The 13361-nt window shown below is 43.1% G+C and overlaps 1 protein-coding gene across 2 annotated transcripts in view; it reads right to left on the bottom strand.

Moving 5' to 3' along the window:
• Positions 1-1264: 1264 nt before the first annotated feature.
• BIVM (basic, immunoglobulin-like variable motif containing) overlaps positions 1265-13361 on the bottom strand; it is a 29329-nt gene continuing 17232 nt past the window's right edge. Inside the window, exons 7-10 of one of the 2 annotated variants that reach the window (XM_049778622.1) lie at positions 8841-8973; positions 6113-6199; positions 3728-3824; positions 1265-2305 (exon numbers count right to left, since the gene is read on the bottom strand). In XM_049778622.1, coding sequence (XP_049634579.1) covers positions 2012-2305; positions 3728-3824; positions 6113-6199; positions 8841-8973 — 611 coding nt within the window. In that variant the 3' untranslated portion in view covers positions 1265-2011. The remainder of the gene's footprint in view (positions 2306-3727; positions 3825-6112; positions 6200-8840; positions 8974-13361) is intronic. The other variant, XM_049778623.1, reaches the window with a different exon arrangement.

The following is a 13361-nucleotide window of genomic DNA, read 5'->3' as shown; positions in this document are numbered from 1 at the left end:
CACCACCGTAAGCCCCGCCCACCCTAGAGCGTGCCGGACGTCGGCCGCGCAGCCGCAGAGTGCGCCGCAAGCCACGCGACGTGGAACCTCTCGGCTTCCGTCCCAAACGGGAAGCGAAGAGGAAGTCCGCCCTTTCTTGTGACGTCTATTTTCCGCACCGCTCACATCCCGGAAGTGATGAGGCTGGGCTCTGGGCATCGAAAATGGCACTAAACTTGGTTGCATGACCACTCCTCCCCCCCCAAAAAAAAACAGTCTAGCAAAATCATTTCCATGTCTAGATAGATAACTGATCATAGTCGTGTTTATTTGACCCAGCTACAATGTTTGTTCTCCAAGAGAAATAATCCTGAGAGTACTGGGCTATTTTATCTTCGTTGTTCTGTGCATCGCCTCCATGTGTACAGAAATTCCAAGAAATTGTACTTGGTTTGATTTCACAGAAATTATTCTAATTGTCCGTTAAGTTCTTGTACCCATTATGCACTGTTAATTTTTTGAGGCCAGTTACAACTTCGTTAATTATTATTAACAAATGCCTGACACTTGGCAGAGAACCCATAAATATTGCCTGTATGATCTCATGTTGACCTTCAGCATCTGGTATTTGATCAACTTTCTCAAAAATTTAGGAAGAGGGTAGTTGGGACCATGGAAGCCAAATAACCTTATGCTCGTAAAGGTACTCCCTGCCAAAAATAAAGGCCCAAAACATCACATGGTTAAAAGTAGAAAACAAAACTTTTATTTGATGAAAACTTCTTCAAAGTTCCAGTATGAAGTAACAAAATCAACAACCTACAAATCATTCAGTTCTTTGCATTCCAAGCAAAATATCATCTTCAGAAAAAAACCTATTTCCCCTTCTGTAGGCAAGGCATATTTGAATGGAGAGACGGATATAAAATTCAAAGAGAAGAAAAGGAACATATTTAAAAAATAAAAATCTGAACCTTCTCCTTGAGGTGTATTTCGGTATGCTTACCAACATAGCCAGCACCCGGTCATCATCAAGTTCCTGACCTGAGTCTCAGAAGAAAAATTAGAACCTAGTTATCTATGAGTTCTAGATTGAGAGAAGAACTCACCATCTACAGGAAAAACGCAGCTCAGTGTCTGAAGTTGAAACAGCGGCTCTCTGGCAGGAATTTTGAGTGCCTCTGACCCTCAAATCCTTTCTGAGAGCTGTCTCATATCAGAGGATCTCATTTTTCAGAATATCTGAGATATAGCAATGCCCACTTGTTAATTTACTCTATTCCTAAATGCATTCTAAGCTTGGCAAGTCTTTTGAGGTCCTCAAGTTCTTGCCACAACCTAATCGTAGCATCCGAAGTCAAGAAAATCAAAAAACAGTTTGACTAAGTGTTTCTAAAACATCCATTTGCACCACTAGAAAAGATTCATTTCTGGACTCTTTCTCTTCTGTCTCTTGACCAACCATCCTGAAAGAGTTAACCAGAATACCATGAGGCAGGCAAGAAACTGCCACCAGGAAAACAATGAGTAGACTCACAAAACCATTTTAAATGAACTTTCACCATGAGAGAAAATGACAGCCCCATTTGCTGAAGAAGGCAGATGGTGCCTTACATGTGGAGCTTACGAATGAAATCTAGGCAACAAATGGGCATCAAGTCATGGGAAATCATGCTTCAGTTTTTCAAATCGCAACGCTAGTAAATGAAACTGTTAAGATTTGCTGATCTATCACTTACTGGATTTTGCGAAACTGTCCAGAAAATCTACATAACTCAAAACTTTAAAAGGACGATAATCTGTGCTTATCTGCTTGTATATCTGTAATCACATCACCATCATCCTATACAAGCTTATTCACTGGAGAACTACAAGGTTATAGTTGTACTGCTCGATCTGTTCCTATTTAGTAAACTTAGTAAATTCTCCTATTGTCTTAGCACAATTCCGAGAAGAACCATTTCTGTGGATAAGACAACAGCTGCTCTAAACCCAGCAACTCAAGTCATCTATCTGTTCAATACCCAGCAGCTCAGTCATTCCCGTCATAGTCACTGTAACCCTGGTAAGCACTATTCCTCCTCTCGTGGATGCTGGACATCTTCCTCCATGCTGAGTCCTGATGAAAACTTGCGCTGAAAGATCGGCCCAGTCGCCCATGCTGCTTCTTGGAGATGTTGTCCTCACTCTCTGATTTGGCGATTCCCTGGCCATGTGATGAAGGCTGTGACTCTGGTCTTATGGTTCCAAATGGAAAATTCCAAATGCCGAATCTTTGCCAGTGAAGTTTCTGGAACGCTATGAGGCAATGCAAATTTCCACCAACCTGATGGGTGGGGGGGGGGGAATGTGCAAAGAACATGGTAGTAAATGAAATACACTATTATTTTACACTACATTATTATTATAATTTCCCCTTTACTTCTTCCTTCACTTGCCTCAACAGTGCCTTTGCATGTGTTGTGCGTGTGTGTAATACGAATACCTTTAAATTGAATGAAACTTGCTTAGAAATATGATCAAGAAAGAAAACAAGTTTCTCCAAAGTAAAAATAAGCAAGCAAAGAAACAAAGACTGGGAGCCAGAGTGGTAGAAAAGAAGATAAGGGGGGCTGGAGAGATAGCTAGGAAGTAAGGCATTTGCTTTACATGCAGAAGGACGGTGGTTCAAATCCCAGCATTCCATATGGTCCCCCTGAGCCTGCCAGGAGCAATTTCTGAGCATAGAGCCAGGAGTAACCCCTGAGTGCTGCCAGGTGTGACCCAAAATAAAAAAAAGAAAAAGAAAAAGAAAAGAAAAGCAGATAAGGCACTTGACCTGCACACCAGCGATTCACATTCAACAGAGGGAGGGAGGGGATAGGGAGGGAAGGAGCGGGGAGGGAGGGCAAGGATACATGTTCAAGGAAGAAAATTAGCTTGAAGAGCAAACTCAATAGTACCTTTCCTGTCTGACATTCTAGGACACTTTCTGACTACCTCCCTGTCCTAGAACTAGTACCCACAAACAGCCTTCCCCATAGATCTGTCTGTGTTGTCATAGACACTCACACACATACACACACATCCATATAACTTCCCCCTCTGATCCAAGGTCAAAAATTCTGTTCACCCTCTCCACGATATCTTCTTTGTAAGATACAGAGTCAATCAGTAAGATATTGGCTCAGTGCACAGAAAAGTGAAGTGAATATTTGGCCCACGCCATGCCAGAGCAGAAACACTGATCTGGAGACAAACCTGCCTGGGATCAGAAAGTTCCTGTGGATGAAGAGAGGAAGTGGAAAGAGGAGTTTTCAGGGAGTAAACAATCAGGAAGCCAGCTAAGAGCAGCACAGAACAACACAAAGAAAGAGAGACATGTGGTCTTTGTTGACACTGCCTGGCTTGCTACTGCTCTGTAAGGATTCCAGAAACACCCCTGTATTTCCCAGCGAAGGGGCCTCAATGTCCTTAAGATCATCTTTCCCTTTTCGGGGGCCAGAGCAAAAGTACAGTAGGCAAGGTGTATGCATGCTGCCAATATAGGTTCAATCCAGGCATCACATGAGCCCCTCCAGAAGTATTCCCCAAGTGAAATTTTGGGCCACCATCAGATGTGGCCCCAAAACAAAAAAAAATAAAAGATAATTTCCCCTTTTTTGTCTAAAGTCTCAACTGGATTCTGGTATTTACCCCTGGGAGTATGCCAAGTAAAATAATACATTTTGGTCAGTCGGAAAATACCTTCTTGAATAAGTATCCTTACCTTCTTCGTTTTTCGGTACTGTAGCCCCCGTTCTAAGTGCCGGATATCTAGATATTCTGGATTCTGGGTGTTTAGATCAGTAACAATATCTGCCCATCTCCAGGTAAGAAGAAAAGATAAAGCACAATTTTAAGTATAAATTATTCACACAAGCAATTTGCTGTAATGCTCTAATCCCTGGATTGATTATTCCACCTACACACTTGAATGGATTCTTGTTCTTAACACAATTCTACATATCCAAGGCTCTGAGTTTTAAAGTGGTTACTGTGAGTAACCAATTGCAAATTGGTTAAATGAGTAAATCGATTCTACCTATGAGTTAAACATGCATCAACTTCATAGATGTCATCCTGTAAGCTACAGTTTAAACATTACTTTCTTGTTTAAAGAAAACATCATGCTCTTGTTTGAAGTTAAGAGCATTTTCCAAGGGGCAGGGAAGGTGGCGCTAGAGGTAAGGTGTCTGCCTTACAAGCGCTAGCCAAGGAACGGACCGCGGTTCGATCCCCCGGCGTCCCATATGGTCCCCCCAAGCCAGGGGCGATTTCTGAGCACATAGCCAGGAATAACCCCTGAGCATCAAACGGGTGTGGCCCAAAAACCAAAAAAAAAAAAAAAAAAAGAGCATTTTCCAAGAATTTTATAGAATTTATTCAAACAATATGACAGTCTGATTGTTTTTTACAGAACATCTATTACTAGAATAGGCAGATTTGAAAGAACATTCACTCATTGCTGTTCAAAGTATAAAGTGGCACAACCTCTCGTTAGTTTAAAAATGCATCTATCGGGGCCGGCGAGGTGGGGCTAGAGGTAAGGTGTCTGCCTTGCAAGCGCTAGCCAAGGAAAGGACCACGGTTCGATCCCCCGGCGTCCCATATGGTCCCCCCAAGCCAGGGGCAATTTCTGAGTGCGTAGCCAGGAGTAACCCCTGAGCATCTAACGGGTGTGGCCCGAAAAAACAAAAAAAAAAGAAAGAAAAGTAAAAATGCATCTATCCTATAAGTCAGCAATTCATTCCAAGATATCAATATCTATCCAAGGAAAACAAAGACTAAATATAGTTCCTCCAAAGACAAAAAATATAATGTGGCCTAGTTGCATAAAGAAAAATTATTTGGTCAACTAAAGTAATAAAGTTCTTAACCACAACACCGCAGGGATGAATGTTGAAACATTCTTCAAAGTGAAAACAAAAAATGGACACAAAAGACCACATACTGTGTGATTCCATTACCGGAAATGTCCCTGTTAAGGAAACCCACGGAGACAGAAAGAAGGTAAGTGGTTGCCAGGGACAAGGGGGAAGGACCATTGGGTGTATCTGCTAATGGGGTCTGGGGCTTGTGGAAGGATAACGAAAATGTTCTGGTATTAGAACGTGTTCATTAATGCTCAACTCCTTATGAATTCACTATGATCCACAGTTTTAAAGACTGAACTTAGGTAGCCAAAGTAATATAACATCAATTAGAGTGCTTGTCTTGCACATCAGACCTGGGCCTCAAACTCATCAAAACCTCAAACCCATCTGGTCTCTTGAGCATTGCCAGGAATAATTCCTGAGCGCAGAGCCAAGAATAACTTCTGAGCATCACAGGGTCAAAAACTAAAAAATAATAATAATAAAGTAAACTAACTTCATTAAAAAAAAAAGCTGAATTTTATGGCGTATTAGTGACTTCAGTAATGTTGTAATTTCAGTTCTTTAAAATACATCAACATGAATGTTCCTGACCATTTTAGTCATGAAATACCAAAGTCAAAGAAATCCAAATGTTCATGACTGAGAAAATTAATACGTTATACAACATAATATTGATACCTGTCAAACACAACTTCAATACTACTTTGCAGTTAAAAAAAATGTTTAAGTAACTCTTGGTCCTCATGAAACAGCAGCAGAACCTCACAAACTTTATTTAAATGGAAGACACCAGACACAAAAGAATATTGCAAGGTTCCATTCACATGAAATTCAAGGACAAGCAAAGGTTCTGAGGAGGAAATCATCCTGACCATCTAGGAAGATTGGTTGGCTAGGAGTGTGGGCACTCTCCATGGTGCTGAAAGGCTTCTCCCAGCTTGATGCTTTTTATTGATCACAATTTATCACCAGTTAAGGTCTATGTGTGTTTCACTATATGCTCATCCTACTTTATAAAAAAAAAAAAAAGAGCCATCAGGGGGCCTCAGTGATAGTACAGTGGGCAGGGTGTTGACCTTGCATATGGCCAACCTGAGTTAAATTCCCATATGGTCCCCCAAGCTTGCCAGAAGTGATTCCTGAGTGCAAAGCCAATAGAAATAACCCCCAAACATAGCTGGGTATGACCCAAAAACCAAAAGTAAATTAATAAAATGAAAGAGACATCGACATACTTTTTACAGTGAATAGCAGGATGTTTCCGACTAGATTCTCCAATTAGGATCCAATATTCGACTTCCTGTGATGAGAGGGGTCCCCTGCTAAATAGAAAATGCATACACAGCAAGCTTAAGTCGCACCATTAGACCATTCTGCTTTGACTGCATGTTAATAAAAGGTAGACTCTGGTCTATTCAAATGAACATAATATCTATTAATGCTAGAATATGTATTAGACTTTAGCTTAAGTTCCTCTCTGAAAGGAGGAACTCAAAATTAAAAAATATCTCTTAATTCCCTGTCACAAAATCTCAATATTAAAAATGTTTTCGGGGCCAGAGAGATAGCATGGAGGTAAGACATTAGCCTTGTGTGCTTAAGGTTGGTGGTTTGAATCCCGGCATCCCATATGGTCCCCTGAGCCTGCCAGGAGCGATTTCTGAGCGTGGAGCCAGGAGTGACCCCTGAACACTGCTGGGTGTGACCCAAAAACCAAACAAAAAATGTTTTCAATAGATCACCTTCCAGCATGCAGGAAGAAAAATAAATCCTTCGTCTGCTTCCAATATCCTTCTCTTATCTTCTTTTGCAGCATTCAGAAATTTCAGAATACATCCTTAAAATCAACCCTCAATGCTGAGTTCTCTCTGTGTAATTTGGAATCATTCAGATACCCTCAGCCCTTCTCTGAGGACTGCAATTGATCTGGAATTGGCACTCGGAGATTCGCCCCTCAGGAAATGTTTCTAAAAATAGCAGGACCTACTTCCTTCCTCACAATCTGCATCTGGGAGGCAACTGGAATAAAGTGGAGCTTGGGATTCAACTGGAAAACAAGCACAGACCTCCTTGCTTTCAAGGAGATAAATAGAGCGTTTCAAGACTAGGAGAGACATAAGTAGCTGCCCTCCTGCTCATGGTCCCAGAAATCCAAGCAGCCTCTTCATTCTCTTCACTCTCTCTGCCTATCTCAGGATCCCTATTCCCAACCTCTAATGACCATCCGTCTTGCAGCTGGCCCGAAGCCTCTCTGATACAGACAGTCTTCATCTCCACTTTATTTCTCCAAGCAAGCTAGACCACTTGGGTCACTTTCCTGGCCCTGTACTTCATACATTAGAAATCTTGATAAATCTGTCATCACAGAGACATTCTCTGTTTCCACCATAACAAAGATGCTTCTTTTCCCCAAAACTTGGGCACCAGATACAGTGCTGGGTAGAGTTAGGGGACCATGTGATGCCAGGGATGGAAACCCAGGGTCTCACATATGCATGGCACGGGCAAGACCACTTGGATCACTAGCCCTGTACATTATACGATATATTAGGACTTTTCTTGATAAACCTCCTTAATAAATCTTGATAAATCTTCTTGATAATAAATATGAAATATATTCAGAATCATCTTGAGGTTCCTAATAACTACTTTGGGAATCCACTTGTTAAAACTTCTTTTTTTTTTTTTTTTTTTTTTGGGCCACACCCGTTTGACGCTCAGGGGTTACTCCTGGCTATGTGCTCAGAAATCGCCCCTGGCTTGGGGGGACCATATGGGACGCCGGGGGATCGAACCGCGGTCCGTTCCTTGGTAGCGCTTACAAGGCAGACACCTTATCTCCAGCGCCACCTTCCCGGCCCCTTGTTAAAACTTCTTAATAAATCTTGATAACTCTTCTTCATAGTCTTTTTAACGACAAATACATTAGGAATCTTCTTGATAAATCTTAACATTATCTTCCTGATAATAAATACATGAAGAATAAATACATAAATAAACAAATACATAAAGAATCTTCTTGAGGTGCCTAATACATATGTTAGGAAATCTTGAGATCAGATTCCTAATGTATTTACCATGCATGTGAGGAATTTTTGTGTGACAATGGATGAAGACACTGAAGCACAGTATCTAAAGTTCTCTTTCCTTTTCAATTTTCATGCTTGGTGGGGTGGGGGGAATTATTCCTGGTTCTGTACTCAGGGTCAGACTCAGAGATATACAGGAAACCATGAGTCTCCAAAATTCAAAGCATGCCCTTAGTTTGTTGCACATTCTCGCTAAATCATGGTTTTTAACGTGATTTTCTCAAGTATCTTCCTCCTGTCATAACTCACAATAAAAGCAGCCAAGCAGATCATATAAAACCCAATGAGTCGGGCCCGGAGAGATAGCACAGTGGCGTTTGCCTTGCAAGCAGCTGATCCAGGACCAAAGGTGGTTGGTTCGAATCCCGGTGTCCCATATGGTCCCCCGTGCCTGCCAGGAGCTATTTCTGAGCAGACAGCCAGGAGTAACCCCTGAGCACCACTGGTGTGACCCAAAAACCAAATTAAAAAAAAAAAAAAAAACAATGAGTCAACTTCAACTCTACAAAAGAAAAGCTACAATGCATAAAGAAGAGGCTAAGATGATGTAAAAAAAAAAATAATAATAAATAGGCAAATAATCAAGTCTTCCAATGTTTAATTAGCTATTTCTTTTTTTTTGGGGGGGGGGCTTTTAGGTCACACCCAGCAGCGCTCAGGGGTTACTCTTGGCTCTATGCTCAGAAATTGCTCCTGGCAGGCTCAGGGGACCACATGGAATGCCGGGATTTGAACCACCAACCTTCTGCATAAAAGGCAAACACCCCACCTTCATGCTATCTCTCCGGTCCCTAATTGGCTATTTCTTAAATGCTGAAATTCCCCAACACATTTTCCTGATGAAGTCACCACAATCCAACACAGAAATGCTTACCTGAAAGCTTTATTTGCCTTAACGGGTGTTGCTTCAAAGCCAATCGGGCAGAAATAATGGTTTTGGCAATGATATATATAAGCCAGGGATTCCTCTTTCAGCCCATGCGTTAACTTGGACAAGGCACCTGAAGCTAAAAAGAACAAAACCAGCACACTCAGAGACCAAAAAGCACTGCCAGTAATCACACAAACCCATTGTTTAGGAAAGGAAGACAGGAGCATTCCTCAGGGTGCACTGACATTGGTGGGGAATGAGACAATACTGACAGATAACAAAAATAGGAAAAAGCAGTAAGGAGTTTGTTTTCCATTTGACCCTGAGGACTGAAATTCTGATCCACTGAAGAGCAAACTAAAGTGCCAATGCCTCTCACCAAAACCTTCTCTCACCCAAACCTCTCACAGCCTGAACATTTTCAGTCAAATTGAACCTTCTCCCAAAACCCCTATGCAAAATGCTATGGCTGTAATCAAACGCTGTGTCCTGTATGGACAACAGTCTCCTCTTTCCTAGCTTTGCAATTCTGTCGCTAGAACTTGCAAAATGATTTTGTACCTCCACTATGAAAACATATTATGGGCCTCAACTCTGGCCTAAACTTGTATATGCAAGATATACAAGTAGCGATTGTAAGTAGTTCCACAGAGAGAGATTACTTTGCATTCCTGCCTATTTCCAGGAATGCATTACCCAGACCCCCAAGATGATGAATAAGAAAGAAACCTGAGTTGTCAAACACAGACACTCTCTACCCATCCCGCACACAAATGCTGAGTTATGACAGAGAACATTCTGGAAGCACAAGCTATTCAGACCATAGTAGCCTCTTAGAAAACACCTCTACGGCACCATGTCCACTGCGGACTCAAGTCTACATGCTTCTGGGAAATCATTTCTCCTTAGCACTCAACGCTGAAGGTCACTAGCTGAGGTTTCATCACATGCATCTCCTGGAAGAAACTAAATTATTCATTAACTAATGGCCCAGGAAGATGAGTTCTAAAAATAGCAGCAGTGCTTTCAAGTCTGAGTGGCTGTGCAGGCCTCTGAAATAACTGAACATTACAGAACCCATGGTCCTGCTGCCAGACACAGTCTGTGGCTCAGTGAAGTCATTTCCACCAGTTTAAAACTCTTCTCCCTGTGGGCAACACTGCCCCGTGTGCTAAAAGGATCGAGGGAAGCCATAATGGCCTTTGGAACAATTCTAGGGACACTTGGTGCATCTTCATTTACAGAAGGTGCTTTTTAGTGAGTGTAGAGTGACTGTCCCCCAAAAGGAGGTTGCAGGCCAAGTCTCCCTGGTCAACACATCTCTCCAGCTCTCTCCTGCAACTACAGGCTAAATTTGTCTATGTGACCCCAATCTTTTGGACAAAAAACCAGCTCTCTTACACCAGTTTTGTTGCTGTTCCTTAGACAACTTAAAAACTGGCATTCCGGAACAGCTCTAAATGAAATGAGGATTTTTAAAATGAAAATTCCAGGTGCCTGAGCAATAGCACAGAAGAAAGGGTATTTCCCTTGCACGCAGTCAACCTGGGTTTGATCCCGAGCATCCCATATGATCCCCTGAGCCAGACAGGAGTGATTCCTGAGTGCAGAGCCTGGAGCAAGCCCTGAGCATCGCAGGGTCCCAGAGGACCATTTCTTAAAGGGACACACTGTGATGATGAAAGGCCCCCAAGTCTCAAGGCTACGTTTCCGGCAGTAACATACACTACTGTGTTCCCACCCAAATTCCATAAACAAAGTCCACTACTGGCACAGAGGCTCCAGTTAGCCCACCTCAACTTCACATCAAGCAACGTGACCCCAACTTTTTACATAGATCCTGCAGGAGAGTGCATATGGGGCGTGTCTTGCAAAGGGTCAAGGCAGAATTGCTGGAACTGAAAAGAAAATGGGGGTTTGAGTAGCTTAACTCTTGCACTCTAGTCACCCTGAGATGCCAGCTCCGAATCCCATCCTCACCTGGGGCCCCCTTGGGAAAAATATCACTGAACTTTGCCCCTGTAAGAAGCTCTAAAGAGAAGGAAGTGTCTCCCTTTGAGAAGCCCAGGACAAGAGTCCTCAAACTGAAACAAGAAGGCTGGTCACACAGCAGTGCTAGCCCAGCCAGTCTGCAGTGGGGACCAAGAAGTGGCAAGTCTAACAGGGCAGAGAGCTACAACAGCAGCAGGGGAGGCACATGCCTTGCATGTAATTGACCCAGGTTCGGCCCTGGCTTCCCACATACTCCCCTGAATCTCACTATGCATCATCCCAGAGCACAGGGCCAAGAATCAGCCCTAAGCATCATCAGAATGGACCTTTCCCCTATGTTCACCCTTCAACAAAAATAATTTGAAAGTTTAACATGCTTTTAGGTGATACCACATTTGGGCGGGGCGGGGGGGGGGCGGCAATGGTGTTGATGTAAGAGGGAAATTCACTTCCTGCGATTCAGTAAGCAACAGTTCAGCACTTATTGACCAGGTCAAGCAACAAAAAGAGCAAAAATACTAATACAGGGCCCGGAGAGATAGCACAGCGGCGTTTGCCTTGTAAGCAGCCGATCCAGGACCAAAGGTGGTTGGTTCGAATCCCGGTGTCCCATATGGTCCCCCGTGCCTGCCAGGACCTATTTCTGAGCAGACAGCCAGGAGTGACCCCTGAGCACTGCCGGGTGTGGCCCAAAAACCAAAAAAAAAAAAAAAAAATACTAATACAGTCCCTCAAGGTGTCCTCCAGGGGAAGAAAAACAGGGAATGTCACTGTAGGATGGGATTAGACAGGGTCATTTAAAAAAGGGGGAAAGGGTTGTTAATCCAAAGAAGAAATAGCACATCAGGTTGGAGGAATCAAGACAGGAGCATCCAAGAGGGAACTCAGTGAAGAGGCAGGAATTCAACAATCTGGACAGAGGAGAGAGAGGAGGGGAAAGAAACCAAAGGGAGGGATGGTTTAGAGGGGAACAGAGGGTGTGACAGCAGAGAGAAGCCTACCGTAGGGCACCCCCTGAATGTCAGGGCAAGGTCAGAGAAAGATGAGCCTCTGAAATAAAAGACAGCAAATGCAATATTTAATAAAAATCCAGAGACAAATAAGGAAGTCATTCAGGTTAGCGAAGAGAACAGAAAACTCAGAATCATATTCTGTCGAGGCTAGAGTATAGGTAAAAGTTTAGGTGCTTAAGGCACAAAGCAAAGGCTAAAAAGTGCAGGTGCCTGAGATGTTTCTGGTAAGGGGAGGAGAAATTAAAAGCTTCTCAAATTAATTAGCCTCCTATGGGGAAGAATATCTAAGTCTTGGCAGCCAGCCTTCTGCCATCTCCAATATTCTTGCACACTGTGTTAATGTTATTAGCAGAAGGGCCAGAGAGATAGCACAGTGGTAGGGTGTTTGCCTTGCACGCTGCTGACCCTGGACGGACCAGGGTTCAAACCCTGGCATCCCATATGGTCACCCAACCATACCAGGAGTGATATCTGAGTGCAGAGCCAGAAGCAACCCCTGAGTGTCACTGGACAGCCACCCCCCAAAATAAAAGTTACTAGCAGTGTGTTAGGGCTGAGTATGTACTTTTTCCTGGAAACCTAGTTCCCCTAAGAAAAAATGATGGAAGATAGTATGATAATGTACTAAGATATATTTCACACCATAAGATACAAGAAGGTGATTCTTGGCTGGAGCAATAGCACAGTGGGTGGGGCATTAGTCTTGTACACAACCATCCCAGGTTCAATCCTCAGCATCCCATTGGGTCCTCTGAGCCTGCCAAGAGTGATTCCTGATTGCAGAGACAGAAGATACCCCTACCAGATGTGGCAAAAAAAAAAAAAAGAAGAAGAAGAAGATGCCACGAACAGAATTCAATGGTAGATCTGTGCCTCCAAGTGCAAGGTCCCAAGTTCAAGTTCAGCGCTGAATGGCCTCTTGACTATTGAGCACTGTGAGGGGAACCTTCCGTATAGCACTACTAATTCTCCAGTCCCACAACCTCAAGCTCCCATGGCCAGGCTGGGAGTATCTAGAGGGTGGAACCCCAACTCTATCTACATCAGCACACTGTGGAGGTGACTTCTTTGTAGAAAGAATAAAAAGAATCTCAAAAGTAGTGGGAAATGCTGCAAAGATCTGGTATTCATTTTGTTTGGTTTGGGGATTATGATTTTTGTTTTGTTTGGTGTTTTTTTTGGGGGGGCCACACCCAGCAACACTCAGGGGTTACTCCTGACTCTGCTGCCCTCATAATTCACTCCTGGCAGGCTCAAGGAACCATATGGGATGCCAGGGATCGAACCCAGGTTGGTTATGTGCAAGGCAAATGCCCTACCCACCGTGCTATCACTCCAGTTTAGATCTCTGTTTCTTAAAGATAAATGATGATGATGATGATGATGATGATGATGATGATGATGATGATGAAGGTGAGACCCTGTCAGGGGAGGCAGGCAACTCCTCCTACAGAGAATATCCAGGAAAAAGGAACAGTGCAGTCCTGGGGAAAATGGAAGCTGAAACATTTCCAAATGT

The sequence above is a fragment of the Suncus etruscus genome, chromosome 8 (genome assembly GCF_024139225.1).
Source record: "Suncus etruscus isolate mSunEtr1 chromosome 8, mSunEtr1.pri.cur, whole genome shotgun sequence".
Classification (NCBI taxonomy): Eukaryota; Metazoa; Chordata; class Mammalia; order Eulipotyphla; family Soricidae; genus Suncus; species Suncus etruscus.
Note: the sequence above shows the minus strand (reverse complement) of the source record. Positions and strands in the feature narration are given on the sequence as shown.